Source organism: Botrytis cinerea, chromosome 3, assembly GCF_000143535.2.
Source record: "Botrytis cinerea B05.10 chromosome 3, complete sequence".
NCBI lineage: Eukaryota > Fungi > Ascomycota > Leotiomycetes > Helotiales > Sclerotiniaceae > Botrytis > Botrytis cinerea.
Window position 1 is genome coordinate 721,227 of NC_037312.1, and position 15,273 is coordinate 736,499.

Here is a 15,273-nt window from a genome sequence, read left to right on the forward strand (position 1 = left end):
ATTGAACGAGTGCCTGCGTATCTACTGATAATCAGCTCTTCTCACTGCTGGCCTCGAACTCTCTGGCCAGAATAATGGTTGGACAGTCACGGATTATCCGACGATGGTGTGCGCAGTGGTTTGAAATAATCATCGGCGTTATGAGTCGTGAGATGGTCGGTGATCAAAAAACTCCTCTCCCGGTGTGTGTGATGGTGATGCAACACTTTGAACTTCAGATAGCGAGATGACGAGATAGCGAGATAGCCAAGCCAGACAATGCCTTTCTCTTCCAATTGCCTTCTTTCCATCCACTCTGCTGGTTCTCTTTGCCTGTCGCTGTGTTCTTTCGTCCTTGCTACCCTTTGACCCTCGGCGCCTCAATTTATAATCATTGTGACATTCATCCTTCAAAGCTCCAGAAAGCTCAGACCATAAGTTAAAGTACCCTTGGAGTTTCGTCCGCCGAACAACCCCTCAACACGACCAGGAGGTATTATTTACTTGGCCTTTCCCCCAAATTGTCTGAATCGCAATACCTTTCCTGGCTCTTCCAACTCGTTATTAGATCTCATCTCATCTCAGCTCAGCTCAGCTCATCTCATCTCATCTCATCTCAGTACATAGTCAATTTATTCGCCATCAGGCCACCGAGCCTTCAGGATCCACGAGCAGCGCCCCAGTCACAAAGAAATCTCGGCACCCAATACATGACCTGCATTCGAGAATTCCATCAAGCGGGATCTCACAAACTCCGAGTCCCTGTCGACTGCCCCAAGAAGCTCATACGAATACGAGTCAATACGAATCAACATCGACTTGGATGATTTAACGGGGACCTGCTAAACGACTCTGATTACTTGCGCCCCTTCTTCCAAGTCGACTTGATTACTATGCGATAGTCAACGATGATGGATTCTATGCACCATGACACCAATACTTTCATGCCCCAGATTTCGGCACCGCCCATATTGAACCCTCCGCCTCAAATATTTGGGGCTTACAATGCAGATGGGTTACCAATCTCGGCATTACCTGATTTGAATGGTCCGATTTTTGGCGATGGAACCCTTCTCGATGAAAGCAACGAGGCAAAGCGGAGGAGGATAGCGAGGGTACGATTCGAAGTTCTGCGAAGGAAAAATGAAATAGACAAAAAGGCTGACGATGGCAGGCTTGTGATATGTGCCGGAAGAAGAAGATCAAGTGTGATGGAAAATTACCAGCTTGCACGCATTGCATCAACTACAAAACAGAATGTGTCTTTACGCAGGTCGAGAAGAAGAGGAACCCTCCAAAGGGGTAAGCATTTCAGTTTAATAGTATGTTATTTTGGCTGCGAATCTTGGCCGCTGATTCTCGGACAGAGCGAAATATATCGAAGGCCTCGAGAATCGTCTAGGTCGCATGGAAAGTCTGCTGAAGCTATCTGGTTTGTTCCACAATTTAGACATGTTCTTATGTTTAATGATTGACAAATGATGTTCTAGGCCTCCTTAGCGAAGAAGATGGTGGACGAACGGATCTGGGAACATTGGAGAAGCTATTACAGGAAAAGAATCTTTCGCGTAGAGCATCTGCCGTTCCTGCTTCAAGCGCAACGTCTCCGACTCAAAGTACCCCAGGTGGTCCGCCCGAAGCGAATGGATCGACCCCCAAGAGTACTATAGCATCGCCGGAACCAAATAAAGACTCCGAGAAGCGTAACAGTAAAGGCAGTCAAAATGGGGAGACTGATGAAAAGGGGGAGCCTGTCGAGGCGCTTTCAGATATGATGTGCTCCTTAATCACAAATAATTGTGGAGAAACAAGATACATAGGTATGGAATTTTGCTTCCTGACAATGAGCTATACTAATCAGTTCAGGGTCATCTTCTGGGTTCTCCATATTTTCACCAAAGGGTATCTCATGGGTTAATGAGAAGACAGGCGATTCTTCCTTTCAAGAAATGATATCTTCTGCCTCCGTGGACGACAATAAGATGATGTATTGGAAGCCAGAGATATTCTCGGATTTGTTCGCACGACCGATATGGAGGCAACTTCCTCCTAAAAACGAGTGCGTTTCTTTACTCAAGGACTTTTTTGAAAATTTTAATTGCATGTTTCCCCTATTTCATCAACCTACTTTCATGCATTTGGTCGATCGACAATACTCTAGTGACCCTTATGAAGGCTCCGGATGGTGGGCAAGTCTCAACTGTGCCCTTGCCATTGCTCATCGTCTCCGTGTCATGAGTCATCTCGTGCCACAAGAAGAAGACACAAAAGCTTGGGGCTACCTCAAAAACGCCTTGGGTGTTTTCACTGAGCTCACGATGCGGAATACTGATTTACTTAGCGTACAAGCTTTGTTGGGAATGGCTTTGTTTATGCAAGGTACACCAAATCCACAGCCTTCCTTCTTTCTTGTAGCAGCCGCCATTCGACTTTCACACAGTATTGGTCTTCACAAACGTGGATCTGGCTTCAACCTCAATCCAGTTGAGATTGAGCAACGCAAACGTGTATTTTGGATAGGATACATGCTAGACAAAGATATCTGCTTGCGCTCAGGAAGACCTCCCGCACAGGATGATGATGACATGCATGTTGAATTACCGAGCGCTGACCCCGAAGATAACATTGGTAATATCCCTCTAGCCGATGGAAAAGGAAAAGTTAACCTCTTCCGCTTAATGTGTGAATTTTCAACCATTGAGAGCAAAGTATACAGACAGCTTTATTCGACTAAAGCTTCAAAACAATCAGATGGAGAGCTTCTAAATACCATAGGGGAGCTTGATTCTCAACTTGAAGAATGGAAAGACAGTATCCCAGTTGACTTCCGTCCAGAGCACGAGATCAAGGCTTCGCATACCCCACTAATTCTCCACGTCGTTGTTCTTCATTTCGCTTACTATAATTGCCTCACTACAATCCACCGAATGTCTGTTCATCACGGATACTGGACTAGCCGTCTTTCTAACTATGCCATTCAAGGTCTCAATGCCAGGCCACTAAATCCTCGTGTCTTTTCTTCGGCCGCACTGTGTGTATCTGCTGCTCGCGCTTCCATACATCTTATCAAATATGTTCCCCAAGGCGACTTCGCTTGTGTTTGGTAAGTTAGAGCCGCACATTACCTTAGTTACAAGCTGACATATTTAGGCTCATACTCTACTTCCCCGTTTCCGCGCTTGTAACACTCTTCGGTAATATTCTACAAAATCCTCAAGATCCCCGAGCACGTTCTGATGTTCGCCTCATGAACCTTGTTGTCAACTTCCTTTCTATGTTGAGGACCGAGGAAGAAAATGGAGGTGTAAAACGTATGCTTGGAGTTTGCTCAGAGTTCGAGAGAATAGCGAAAGTCGTTTTGGACAAAGCTGAAAAGGAGACATCTTCAAGAAGAAAACGAAAGAGTGGCGATGATTCGACCAAAGCGTCACATATGCCCAGGGCTGGTCAACCACAAACCCCTATGAGCCACCCTCGATCCCCCATGCCTGGAGTCTTCTCTCCTAACTCTACAAACCAAATGAATTTTCAGAACGGGTTTAGCCCCATGCAAGGAGCTTCTCCGAGCTCTAATTGGCAATCTGACTATGGTCCTTCTGGGGGCGATTTTATGGGACAAAATACGGGGACACCATTCGGGAGTGTTCAAGGCTTTACAAATGGAAATGAGTTCAACTCTCCATTAAATCTAAATGCTTTCCAACAACCTTTTGTTCCTCAGGACCTCTGGCAGATGCCAATGACCCTTGAATGGGACTGGGCAGAGATGACAGGGGGCGCATATCAAAGTTTCGAAAATGGCGTCGTGGGAGACCCCAATCTTCATATGAGCGACAATTCAAATCTACAAAATCAAGGTGGGGGAATGTAAGCGAAGGATTTTGGCGTTCTCATCTAGGGAGATATTTGGAGATCAAGGTGTTATGAGAGTACAGGGCATAGGAGAGGGTTACATCTGGTACAAATTAAGGGCTCATAGCACTCGCTTTGCATGATGGTTAGGGCGCTTTCTGGGAGGATTCGGCTGGCTTGGGTATGGTTACCTTTAGCTATACAAGAGGTTCATAGGGATGGGTGTAAATTAGTACTCTCCTCAGATCATGTTACTGCAAGGCTTTATTATGCCCAACCAATGTATTTTAATGACTTGCCTTGAATTGCTTAACATGAGCTTGTACTATTATATTTGAACTACATGAATGTAAAACAATAAAAGTTAGATAGTTATTTCAATATTATTCTTATGATCCATTATCATCAGGAAACAATAAATCTGGGCGGTAAAGATTCATTTGAAAAATATCAATATCATCAATATTACATATTTGAGTTTCGATATCAAAATTGCGCTAGTGTTGTAATCAATCAAGCTTAATCGAGGCATCATAATGATTTGCCTCCCACCTCTAACTCCGACATCCACAAACCACCTCGAATACACTCCCAAATCCTCTTAAATAGTGGTCAAAGTCACGGCAAGTCATTCCCAGTGACTCTAGACCACGGTTATATCCCAAATACCACACGTACAGCTCTAGCCAAGCATGACATCGATATTACGACAATGCAGCTCTCTTGCTAGAATTTCTCAAACCACCGTCCAATCTGCCGCACGAAATTCCCTCCGCACATCGTCGACAGCACCTCTATTACGGTCGCGGATAGCTGCACAAAGAGCGCGCACATTTGTCACTAAGCCGCCAAAGCCAGACAAGGACACTGAGAAGGATGAGTCGGAGGTAAAGTCGAAAAATCAAAAATCGTCAAAACCACCCACCAAGTCGGCTCCCGGGACGGAAAACCTCTACGATGGAAAGACTCCTCTATCTCCCTCAGAGAATGGTCCGGAACCACAGGAGTCGCCGCTGGTAGAAGGGTATGTGAAGTTAACAGAGGAGGAGCTGAAGCAGCTAGAGCACGTAATTGCTTCTATGCAATTTGGAAAGCGCCAAACTCAAGAATTGAGGGAGGCTCTGAAGGCTATAAATAAGGCAGGCGTGCCATCTGAATTAAGAGATTTGATGAACGACGTGAAGAGTCGACCGATGACTTTGACGGAGGCTGCAAAATTTACAAAATTACTGTTGCAGATGACGTGGTCCGCTGCAAAGGTCCAGTCACAGATGCAACAGTCGCAGGGAACAAATTTCAATTCGAACGAGCCAGGATCGTCTACAAATGGTAACAAAGGAGGCCAGAAGCAGGAGCAGGATGGCAAGCAGGGTGGCAAGAAAGGCAATCAGCAGGAAGGCTTCAACTTTGGCAACTCGACGGAGATTAAACTCGATACTACAACCTTGTTGATTGGATCTTTCGCAACATACTTCTTATGGCAGACACTCTTTCCCGGTACTAATAAGAAGGATATTACATTCCAGGAATTCCGAAATAACTTCTTTGACAAAGGTTTGGTTAAGAGATTGACTGTGGTTAACAAGTCGGAGGTCCGGGTTGATCTTCACACCGAAGCGGCTGCAGCGATGTATCCAGACTCCCCAGCCGGTAACCCTAACTTCCATTACTATTTCTCGATAGGTTCTGCTGAAGGTTTTGAGCAAAGAATGGAACAAGCACAAAATGAGCTAGGAATACCTGTTGCTGAGAGAATCCCAATTGGTTACGCCAGTGATGGAGATACATGGGCTCTTATCTACTCTTTTGGTCCTACGCTTTTATTCATTGGTGCTATTTTCTACATGTCAAGACGAGCTTCGGCAGGTGCTGGAGGTAACAGTGGCATTTTTGGAATGGGAAAAAGCCGAGCAAAGCAATTCAATCACGAGACTGACGTAAAGGTTAAGTTTAAGGATGTTGCCGGTATGGATGAAGCAAAGCTGGAAATCATGGAGTTTGTCTCCTTCCTCAAAACACCCGAGCAATTCCAACGTCTGGGTGCTAAAATTCCTCGCGGTGCTATTCTTTCTGGACCACCGGGTACTGGTAAAACTTTGTTGGCAAAGGCAACAGCCGGTGAATCTCAAGTACCATTCTTTAGTGTCAGTGGTTCCGAATTCGTCGAGATGTTTGTTGGCGTTGGAGCATCGAGAGTTCGAGATCTTTTCGCCATGGCAAGAAAGAGTACCCCTTGTATTATCTTTATTGATGAAATCGATGCGATCGGAAAGTCTCGTGGAAAGTCTGGTGGATTTTCTGGAGGTGGAAACGATGAACGGGAAGCTACGCTCAATCAAATTTTGACTGAGATGGACGGTTTCAACACGACTGAGCAAATTGTTGTTCTCGCCGGTACCAATAGACCCGATGTACTTGACAAGGCTCTTATGAGACCTGGTCGTTTTGATAGACACATTTCTATTGATAGGCCGACCATGGATGGTAGAAAGCAGATCTTCAAGGTCCACTTGGGTAAAATTGTTACCAATGAGAATATTGAGTACTTGACTGGACGATTGTCGGCCTTGACTCCTGGTTTCTCTGGTGCTGATATTGCCAACTGTGTTAATGAAGCTGCTTTGATTGGTAAGTCTTTCCTTTTCGATCTTTTGACTGTTACTAATTTTGAATAGCTGCCCGAACACAAGCCAAATCTGTAGCTATGTTGCACTTTGAGCAAGCCATTGAACGTGTTATTGGTGGTCTCGAGAAGAAATCTCTCGTTCTATCACCAGAAGAGAAGAAGACAGTTGCTTATCATGAAGCAGGCCACGCAATTTGCGGTTGGTACTTTAAATGGGCTGATCCACTTCTCAAGGTTTCCATCATTCCTCGTGGACAAGGTGCCCTCGGATACGCACAATACCTTCCTGCTGGCGACACTTATCTCATGAATGTAAACCAACTTATGGATCGTATGGCCATGACTCTCGGTGGCCGTGTGTCAGAGGAACTTCACTTCGAAACCGTCACCAGTGGTGCTAGTGACGACTTCAACAAGGTTACTCGTATGGCTACCGCCATGGTAACTAAGTGGGGCATGTCTAAAAAACTTGGCCCTCTTCATTTCGAAACAGATAGAGAAAATCAACTCATGAAACCTTTTGCCGAATCGACAGCCCAAACTATTGATCAAGAAGTTCGACGTATAGTCGATGAAGCATATGAGAAATGTAGAAATTTGCTGGTGGAGAAGAAGCATGAAGTGGGTATTATTGCAGAGGAACTTTTGGCGAAGGAGGTACTCGGTAGAGATGATATGGTGAGATTACTGGGACCAAGACCATTTGATGAGAATAAGGATTTCATCAAGTACTTTGGTGGAGGATCATTAGGAAAGAGTGCGCCACCACCACCGGCGACTGAGAGTACGGATTTGCCAACTGAGGATCCTACTCCACTTGCTTAAATATTGACAGAGAATTGGGTTCGAGAAAGGGTACTGGGGAGGAGCTTGGAAGAATGGAGATTTGTATAGGATGGGATATTCATCACGAGATACTTTGAATGAAGGTCGGGGGGGAGCGGAGGGTAGGGGTGGGGAGGGGCATATGAAAATATGTCGATGAATCAATGAAGAGAAAAGGAAGAAAGAAAGAAAGGGCTACGATTCAGGCAAAAAAACCAAACTTCACTCTCCTATTCTGTTTTGTGAAATAAATAGCATTTGCGGCGAGGGATTTACTTTAGATGGGCTTTTGACTTAGCTGCATGGGGCTAAGATGAATGATGATATTTGAATCTGCATGTTTTTTGGGGGGGGGGGGGGGAGATGAAGTGAAGTAGAGTGGTGTGAAGTGAAGTAGGAGAGTGCAGATTTTGGAGGGGGTGTATGTATTATACTGTGTTAAAAATGAAATATGTATCATCTTCAATCTTTATTGGCTGTTACTGGTGTTGTTTTTGTTGTTGCGTTTTCATTAGGGATGTGAATGTGAGGATTTGAAGGTAGGTAGGTGTATAGGGAGGGAGACATGGAGATTTTATTCTGTCATTTCAATTCCTGATGCTGTTGTCATTGTGCATCGCATTGCATCGCATCGAATCACCGCTTTTCATTCTGGATATTTCTAAATTTTCTTATTTTTTATTTTTTTCATTTTTTTTTCATCGGCCAGGTAAATTTATGATTTCTTCTAGAAAGAAAGAAAAAAAAAAATTACATTAAACAATGATATTTTTTTTGCTTGCTCTTTTTGTGGATTGCGGAGGGAGGGCGAAGAGAGATGTCCGTAGTGAGGTTTGAGGTTTTTGGTTTTCTTTTATTGTTTCTGCTGATAGATAGATAGATGTAGATGTAGATGTAGATATATAGATGAGTGAATGTTATATCAAATAGCATTATCATCATCATTATTATACATACATACATACATACATGCATGTATAGATAGATATAGATAGTTGATATGTATCCAGATAATCCCCTCTGTCCTGCGCGTCGATCATTATTTCTGAACCCCATTATTTATTTTTCTACTCATATATCTTTATGCGTTTCTTCTTCTTCTTCTTCTTCTTCTTCTTCTTCTTCTTCTTCTTCTCCTTCTCCTTCTCCTTCTCCTTCTCCTTCTCCTTCTCCTTTGTCGGGATATTCGGATTCGCTGAGTGAAAAAATAGACGTGCTTGTTCTTGTTCTCGCATGTGTGTGTGAATCTCTGATGACGAGTTTTAATTTCGATTTCGATTCTGCATTAGTTTCAGTTTCAGTTTCTGTTTCTGTTTTTGCAGGATTTGAATATGAATGTGAATATGAATATGAGGGATGTCTCTTTTCCCAAAGCCCTTGCTGTTCGGAGCGGAATTGGCGGAAGAGAGTTAGAGCATCGAGATGGTCTTGAGCGTCGTCGGTTGAGAAGCCGTAGTCGAGTTTGAAGGAGTGGAGACCGGCGGGGTAGCCAAGATCGTGGAGCCACTGTGGTAGAGAGATTGGGGTTAGTGGAGGTTTGATGGGCAAAGAGGGGGTAGAAAAGAGAAGAGGAGAGGGATGAAAAGTGTGGTGTGTAGGGAAGGTAGGGCGTCCAATTGTTCGGACTGCGATCCAACAATGAAGATTATCAAATCTCCAAACCAATTAGAACATTCGAATCATTTGAGGTATTGAATTTGATTGGAATATTGCACCACTTTCAGAATTCTAATTGCTTTTGGACATTCGAAACCTTGTATTGTTGGACTGCAGCCCGGACTATTGGATACACTGAGGGGAGAGATTCGTTTGGAAGTGGAGTTTGTGTGAGATGAGGTGATGGGGAAATAGAGTCATGCGTATTGTAATGGGGAGGTTAAAGAGCCAACTAAGCTTACTTGAGTATCGGATTTAGAATTGGGGGCGGGAGAGGAACGGGATGTCATTTCGTAGTAGATGGGAGATAAGAGTCAAACGCGTCAAATTTGTTAGAAGTTCGAGAAGTCAGTTTGATTGCGAGATATTTGAAGGCTTGATCTATATTCTCAAACTCTTTATTATTGAAGTAACTGGCGTCAATTTAGACATGAGACTCCGAGAGAGGAAGCATATTGGACGAAGAGTTGTGAAAGAAAAAAGTAAGGTTTGCTCAATGTATAAACGGTATTTAGACAAAGAGAATAACGGCCAATTTCACAATCCGACTGTTACTGTTTTGGTTCTTGGTTACTTTACTAGCAGCCTTCTAGAAATCGTAAAACTTGAAGAACAAAGGAGCTGAAGCTTCCGAATACACCACTAAGTGTGGGACGCCGCTCCGATGTCATTTTCGACTTCGTATTATTATGTCCTCGATATCTCAGAGTGATTGTCGAGTACTCATTAGTGTCCAACTAGACTGTGATAATAAAGAGACGATAAAAAGCTACAAGCATCCGTACACAACCAACCTACCAGCCCTTGACAACCTCGTTAACCCAAAAGAGATGACCTTCCGAATAGGGCTGCAGATGAATGATGCATGTAGTCCTGAAGGTACCCGAACTCCGAAATCATCTATCTGAGTTGCACGTCGAGTTCCATGTCTACTAATATGAAAATCGACTATCATTACTCCTCCTCTTTAATCTTATCGTGCAGTATTGCAGTAGAAGAGGTGTGTCCATCCAGCATATCGGAAATCGAAAGACTTATCTGGTAATCGATACCCCCGTTCTCAATATGTGATGACCCTGGTCTCTTTGCATCTGCAGGTTGTATCTGACTACATGTGTCGAATAGGTAGGATTTCAATATTGGCTCAAAAGGGCTCAGAGTGGATATACCCGACATCTTGACTAGGAGGGTAATCACATCATCCATCTCATATCTGGGTGCGAAGCAGGAAGTCCTTCTAGATCTTTGCCTATGTCTTAGCAAGCAATGCAATGCAGATAGAAGAACGGACATGCTGTAAGATCTGTATGAGTAGGTTAGCAATGCGATACAAACAAAAAGATCCTAACATCGATTATCTGCCTACCTAGCTTACGGGCATCTCTCGTTGTTGCTATGTTCAAGGAAACATTGCGAACCAAACCCACCTCACTCCACCAACCCATTGCCAGTCCAGTCCAAGCCTCATTAAAGTTTAGTGGCAGTTGAATATCTCATTTTTTGATTGGCTCCCATTTTTGACGTTCAAACGAAATGGCTTGGCTCGGCCCCTTCCATACCCCGACTCTGGAGTAAAGCTTGAGGGAGCACTTTCCAACGGTTACTACGCAGCATTGAGGACCAAAAATGAGGAAGGTTCCAGCCTGCTTACATAAGGAACGGCGAGGGAGTCCTATTGCTAGGTATAGCTATTATCTATCACATCGTTTTAATTTCTATTACTATCCTGTTTCGAAGGTCGGTTTGATATTGAATACTTCATCGTATTCAACATCCTCTCTTCAATATGGATTCTGACGATACTGTTATGGTGACCATCGAGAAGAGCTATCTGGAAACTTTGTTTAGAAGGTAAAAAGAACGATTTTCCTTCCAGCCCTGTACGCAATGTACGCAATGCAATGTCTTAGCCGCGTGCAATCACTAACCGTTTTACCCCACAATAGAGCTCACTTCGTATGTCCATATCGATATATCTTCAGAGATAGATTGAGCATCAAATACTTATTTATTTATGTATAGAATGGTTCGGAGGATGGCGATTTCGATGCTTCTCAGGATGTCGACAAGATCACAATTTCTAAAGAGGAGCATGGTGCCTTGGTGAGCATCTTACACCCGTTGCATATTGAAGTGACAGAAACTCAACTGATACCCTTGTACTAGATAAAATCCGTTCGAGAATATGGTACGCTATTCATCCCTCGACATGAGAGATATCATTTACTACGATGGATGTGAGAGACTGATTCGATACACCAGAGAACCTGCGACGCAACCTTTTCAAGGGCGGTATTGCTGAAGAGACCTTGAATGTGAGTTTTGAAGCTGCGGTGTTCAAATACTTACAAATTTTTGTTTACTAACACATCTTCTGGCAGATCTTGATCAAAGATAGTGATCCAAATGAAGCTGATCAGAGTGTTGCCTCGAATATATCTGCGACGCATGAAGATCATGATGAAAACACTGCCTTTATGACACAAGATCCTCCTCCATCGACTCAAGTCGCCAATGGTCACCAAGCTTATTCAAATGGCACACCCCGAACTGGTCCAATACCTGCAAGCCGTCCTCAAGAATACAGAAGCTCTCAAACTCATAACTTTCAGTATCAAGAGACCCCGGGCCAAAATCTGCACACGGGCAGTCATGACGACAGTAATGGTACTTCCGATTCTGAGACCAGAAACATTTCGCAGAGCAGGTCTCAACGCCCATGTTATGAGAAATTCGCCAAGCGTACTGTGCAATTATACAACCTCCCGATTGAGACGACACATGCAGATGTTTGTGATGCTGTTAGGGGAGGGATGTTGTTGGATATGTACCTTCGCACTCATGATCGTGCTGCGATTGTTTCGTTCGCCGAACAGGTCCAAGCTAATGAATTCTTTCGCCATGTCAAATGCAATGATTTGTATATCCGTTCGAAGAGGGTGCGTTGTCCTGAGTATATATCCATAATCAAACAACTGACAGTCAGTAGGTCGATATTCGATGGAATGATAGGCAATTCATCTTATCAGATCATGTCGCAAATAAAATGAAAAACATCGGAGCTACTAGAAACCTTGTCATTCGTAGATACAATCCCAACTTTACCGAAAAAGTCATCCGCGATGATCTCGAGCACATCAATCAACTCGTAGTGATTAGGGTTGTGTTCAAGGGTTCCAATGCTTTTATCTCGACAAATTCTGTTCATAATGCAATGTATGCCCGTACTTGCATGATGAGCCGTGCGTATGTTAGTTTCAACTATCACTTGAGAGCTCGCTAACTCTTCATTAGCGCTTATAAGAATTTAAAAATTGAATGGGATCATGATGAATGTGCAACACCACTACCACCACTACCGAGGCGCCCAAGTCCTCAATTAGACAATCCTCCCTTCAGAAGAAAGCAGAACGCCTCTTTGGCGAACCGTTTCGAACTTCTCAGCGCTGATATGTAGGACGAACCAGGGACTGACAGTGAGGGCAAAGGAAACAAAATTGTAGGTGCTGATGATGTAGTGCAAGTGGGAATGCGAGAAAAAGATAATTGGGAGGGGTAAGAAGAAGAAATGATGGCGTAATAATGGGTATGGGTATTCCAGCTGTGAATATTCATACACCTGGACGTGTTGCCTGCAGCCTTGATTATGGGGAATGATCCGTCGACCAGAACACTTTTCGATTCATCCGGAAAGGCTAAAGATTGGTGAATACAACCCCTTACATCGAGCTGTGTACTAGGATTGGGAGGCGCTACCACGATGTGTGTTTGTGTGTATTTTTTTATTTTTTTGGTTCAGATACCCCCTGAAGGATGGCATGTTTGTGCTTCGGGTTTGTAATTAATCGAATTGAAATGGCAATTTTCACTGTAAGTGTGGATAACTAGGAGGATATTTATGAAGCTGTAGTCTGTAGCGGAACAATAAAAAGGTTTTGAGAGTTCAATTTGTCGTCTACCGGTGATCTGCAGATTTATAAACATTGCCTAGCTAGCTAACAGGCTAACAGATTGTGAGAAGGATGGATGATGATCCGAGGGGTCCTTCTAAAAATAGTGCACCCCTCCTTCGTTGACGACGTCACGTGTAGGTTATCACAATCTTATCATATTCGAACGCGCGGTCGCCCAATCGACCGCCCTTTCTTGAACCTTCCTAACTACCAGTTTCATATGCAAAAATAGCCAGAAACCATATGGAATCGACACTTTCACTAAAACAAATTGTATGGAAAAACGCCTCTCTTATATCTTCAGAACATCGGCATCTATAATGTAAAGGTAGATACGAAATCTACTTAAGCAACCAATGCCCATACTTCCAGACGATAAATGCGACGACGCCTGTGTCATGCCAGGTCATCAAAATCGCTCTTTGAGCTCTGCAACATTCTCGACACTCGCCTTCTCTTCTATTCCCTTGATCCTAACATTTCTAGTCGTCAGTCTCGTCGTTCTTCAGAAGCTCTTCCCATTGTTAGCTGGCCTACAACAATCCAAGGAAGATCATATTCATTATCTCCCTAGCGATGCCCCTCCCAGTTTGCGACAATCGCATAAAGAATATGGCAAGAAAACTGCAAGAAGGAAGGCTATAGCTATCTCTTTCTCTACTACCATTGCGTTGGCTACAGTGCTCGCAGAATTGATCCTTTGCGAAATCTCGAATTACCTCAATCCAGCGGCAAGGGCGTTTGCGCTCAAGATAACGGTCCCTACACTTTTATTTCTACTCGTTGTTCTTATCCCATTTCTCGAATTGCAATCAATTATTGTAGGGCTTGGATGGACATTCAGCGTATCGAAGAAAGGAGGATTTTCTGCAACGGCCTGGCTCCTTCAAGCCGCCGGTTTTACAATTTGGTTGATGGGGTTTTGGTGGCTGGGGAAAGGGGTACCGGGAACTTATATCCATACAATGGCATCTGTACCCGGAAAAGGACTCAGCGAAGCTTGTTTGGACAGAGTTGGTATCATCGGAATTTCTTTAATGGCTCTGCTCTCTGGGTTTGCGGCTGTCTCTGCCCCTTGGCAAACATTTGGTGCAAGGCCGAAACCTGTTTCAGAATCTGATATTGCACGGAAGCAAGCAGGCTTAGATGCTACAAATGACATGCTTGCTGTAAAACGAAGTCGATTAAGGGCTCTTCAGCGCAAAGTTAATACTCATCCGGCTGAAGGATTCATGACGAAGGTTATTGGGAGCATACGGGGAAATGGCGACGTACAAGAATTGAAGGCTCTGGAGCTAGAGATATCTGGGCTTTCATCTATGGCTCAAAATCTTTCCAGCTCGTTATCGATGTTGCAGAACCGTTACGCGTCGAAACAAAGATCCTCCTCACCTCTTGGCAAAGTTGTCCTCACGCCCATCTCTTATGTGTTTTCATTATATTGTATATATCGCATTGGAACGACTACGTTAGCCGTTATTCGACGTCTTGTCTTTCCGACCGACCCTGCATTCTTCAGTTCCTCAACCACGGATCCGGTCAATCGTATTCTCTCTCTGTTCGCTAAGCACGTAAATCCAGCTTTCGATCAACTAGCATGGTCTCGTCAAATATCCTTTCTCTTATCGGCTGTAATACTCTTCGCCTCTTTCAATTCAGTACTTCAGACCTTCCATATGCTCACCAAAATCTCACCGTCGCTCCTCTACCAAGCTCAAGCCAATCTGGCACTCATCGTTGCACAAATCAGCGCAATGTATGTCATATCCAACGCTTTACTTCTGAGAAGTAATCTTCCATCGGAGATGAAAAGTGTAGTGAGTGATGCACTTGGAAGCCCATTAGAACCGGGTTTTGTAGAAACTTGGTTCGAGGGATGGTTTTTAGTTGCTAGTATCGGAACTGTCGTGGGAATTTTTGTGGGTAGGAAGATTATCGGTTCAAGTTCAGATTGGGATGATGAGTATGAAGGTGATATGGAGTTGGGACAAAAGCAATCTTGAGAGAAATGGGTTGGGTTTGGATTAGGTGCCAATCAAGACGCATATTTTGTGCGTGTACGTGTATTGTATTTGTATTGGAGTTTGATGGCTGAGCGGTTTAAACTTGATGGGTATACCTGGAGCGGCTTATTTCTATGGAATTTTATGTTATATGAATAAATTTAAGAGGGGGGTTACATGGTGTATGAATGATGAATGTGAGAGGGGAGAGCTACTTTTATACCTAGAGCGTATTCGCATGGAGTCGATGATTGACGAACTCATCGTGATGTACGATTTGAGATATACTGGATAGTGAACGGAGTATCAATTTTTTACCTCATCTTGAGTATAGTTCTTGAAATCTGGAAATCATATGCCATCCTTTCTCTGGTGTTTT

At 43.7% G+C, this 15,273-nt stretch overlaps 5 protein-coding genes across 5 annotated transcripts; 4 read left to right on the forward strand and 1 right to left on the reverse strand.

Annotated features, from left to right (window-relative positions):
• The first annotated feature begins 254 nt into the window (after nucleotides 1-254).
• On the forward strand, nucleotides 255-4,230 carry BCIN_03g02160 (hypothetical protein). The gene is made up of 6 exons (XM_001559218.2): nucleotides 255-1,094; nucleotides 1,154-1,281; nucleotides 1,347-1,411; nucleotides 1,470-1,799; nucleotides 1,846-3,082; nucleotides 3,130-4,230. The coding sequence occupies exons 1-6, from the start codon at nucleotides 888-890 to the stop codon at nucleotides 3,848-3,850; spliced, it is 2,688 nt and encodes an 895-aa protein (XP_001559268.1). The 5' UTR covers nucleotides 255-887; the 3' UTR covers nucleotides 3,851-4,230.
• A 128-nt stretch (nucleotides 4,231-4,358) lies between these two features.
• On the forward strand, nucleotides 4,359-7,620 carry BCIN_03g02170 (hypothetical protein). The gene is made up of 2 exons (XM_001559217.2): nucleotides 4,359-6,459; nucleotides 6,507-7,620. The coding sequence occupies exons 1-2, from the start codon at nucleotides 4,524-4,526 to the stop codon at nucleotides 7,280-7,282; spliced, it is 2,712 nt and encodes a 903-aa protein (XP_001559267.1). The 5' UTR covers nucleotides 4,359-4,523; the 3' UTR covers nucleotides 7,283-7,620.
• Nucleotides 7,621-8,125: 505 nt separating this feature from the next.
• On the reverse strand, nucleotides 8,126-9,504 carry BCIN_03g02180 (hypothetical protein). Its single transcript, XM_024691800.1, has 2 exons — nucleotides 9,181-9,504; nucleotides 8,126-8,788 (listed from the first exon to the last, which is right to left on the reverse strand). Exons 1-2 carry the CDS (start codon nucleotides 9,226-9,228, stop codon nucleotides 8,354-8,356), a joined length of 483 nt encoding a protein of 160 aa, XP_024547573.1. The 5' UTR covers nucleotides 9,229-9,504; the 3' UTR covers nucleotides 8,126-8,353.
• A 1,032-nt stretch (nucleotides 9,505-10,536) lies between these two features.
• Nucleotides 10,537-12,884, forward strand: Bcnab6. The gene is made up of 8 exons (XM_024691801.1): nucleotides 10,537-10,789; nucleotides 10,885-10,894; nucleotides 10,961-11,041; nucleotides 11,105-11,126; nucleotides 11,201-11,253; nucleotides 11,320-11,877; nucleotides 11,928-12,184; nucleotides 12,233-12,884. Exons 1-8 carry the CDS (start codon nucleotides 10,725-10,727, stop codon nucleotides 12,393-12,395), a joined length of 1,209 nt encoding a protein of 402 aa, XP_024547574.1. The 5' UTR covers nucleotides 10,537-10,724; the 3' UTR covers nucleotides 12,396-12,884.
• A 202-nt stretch (nucleotides 12,885-13,086) lies between these two features.
• Nucleotides 13,087-15,255, forward strand: BCIN_03g02200 (hypothetical protein). The gene has a single exon (XM_024691802.1). It carries the CDS (start codon nucleotides 13,248-13,250, stop codon nucleotides 14,892-14,894), a length of 1,647 nt encoding a protein of 548 aa, XP_024547575.1. The 5' UTR covers nucleotides 13,087-13,247; the 3' UTR covers nucleotides 14,895-15,255.
• The last annotated feature ends 18 nt before the right edge of the window (nucleotides 15,256-15,273 follow it).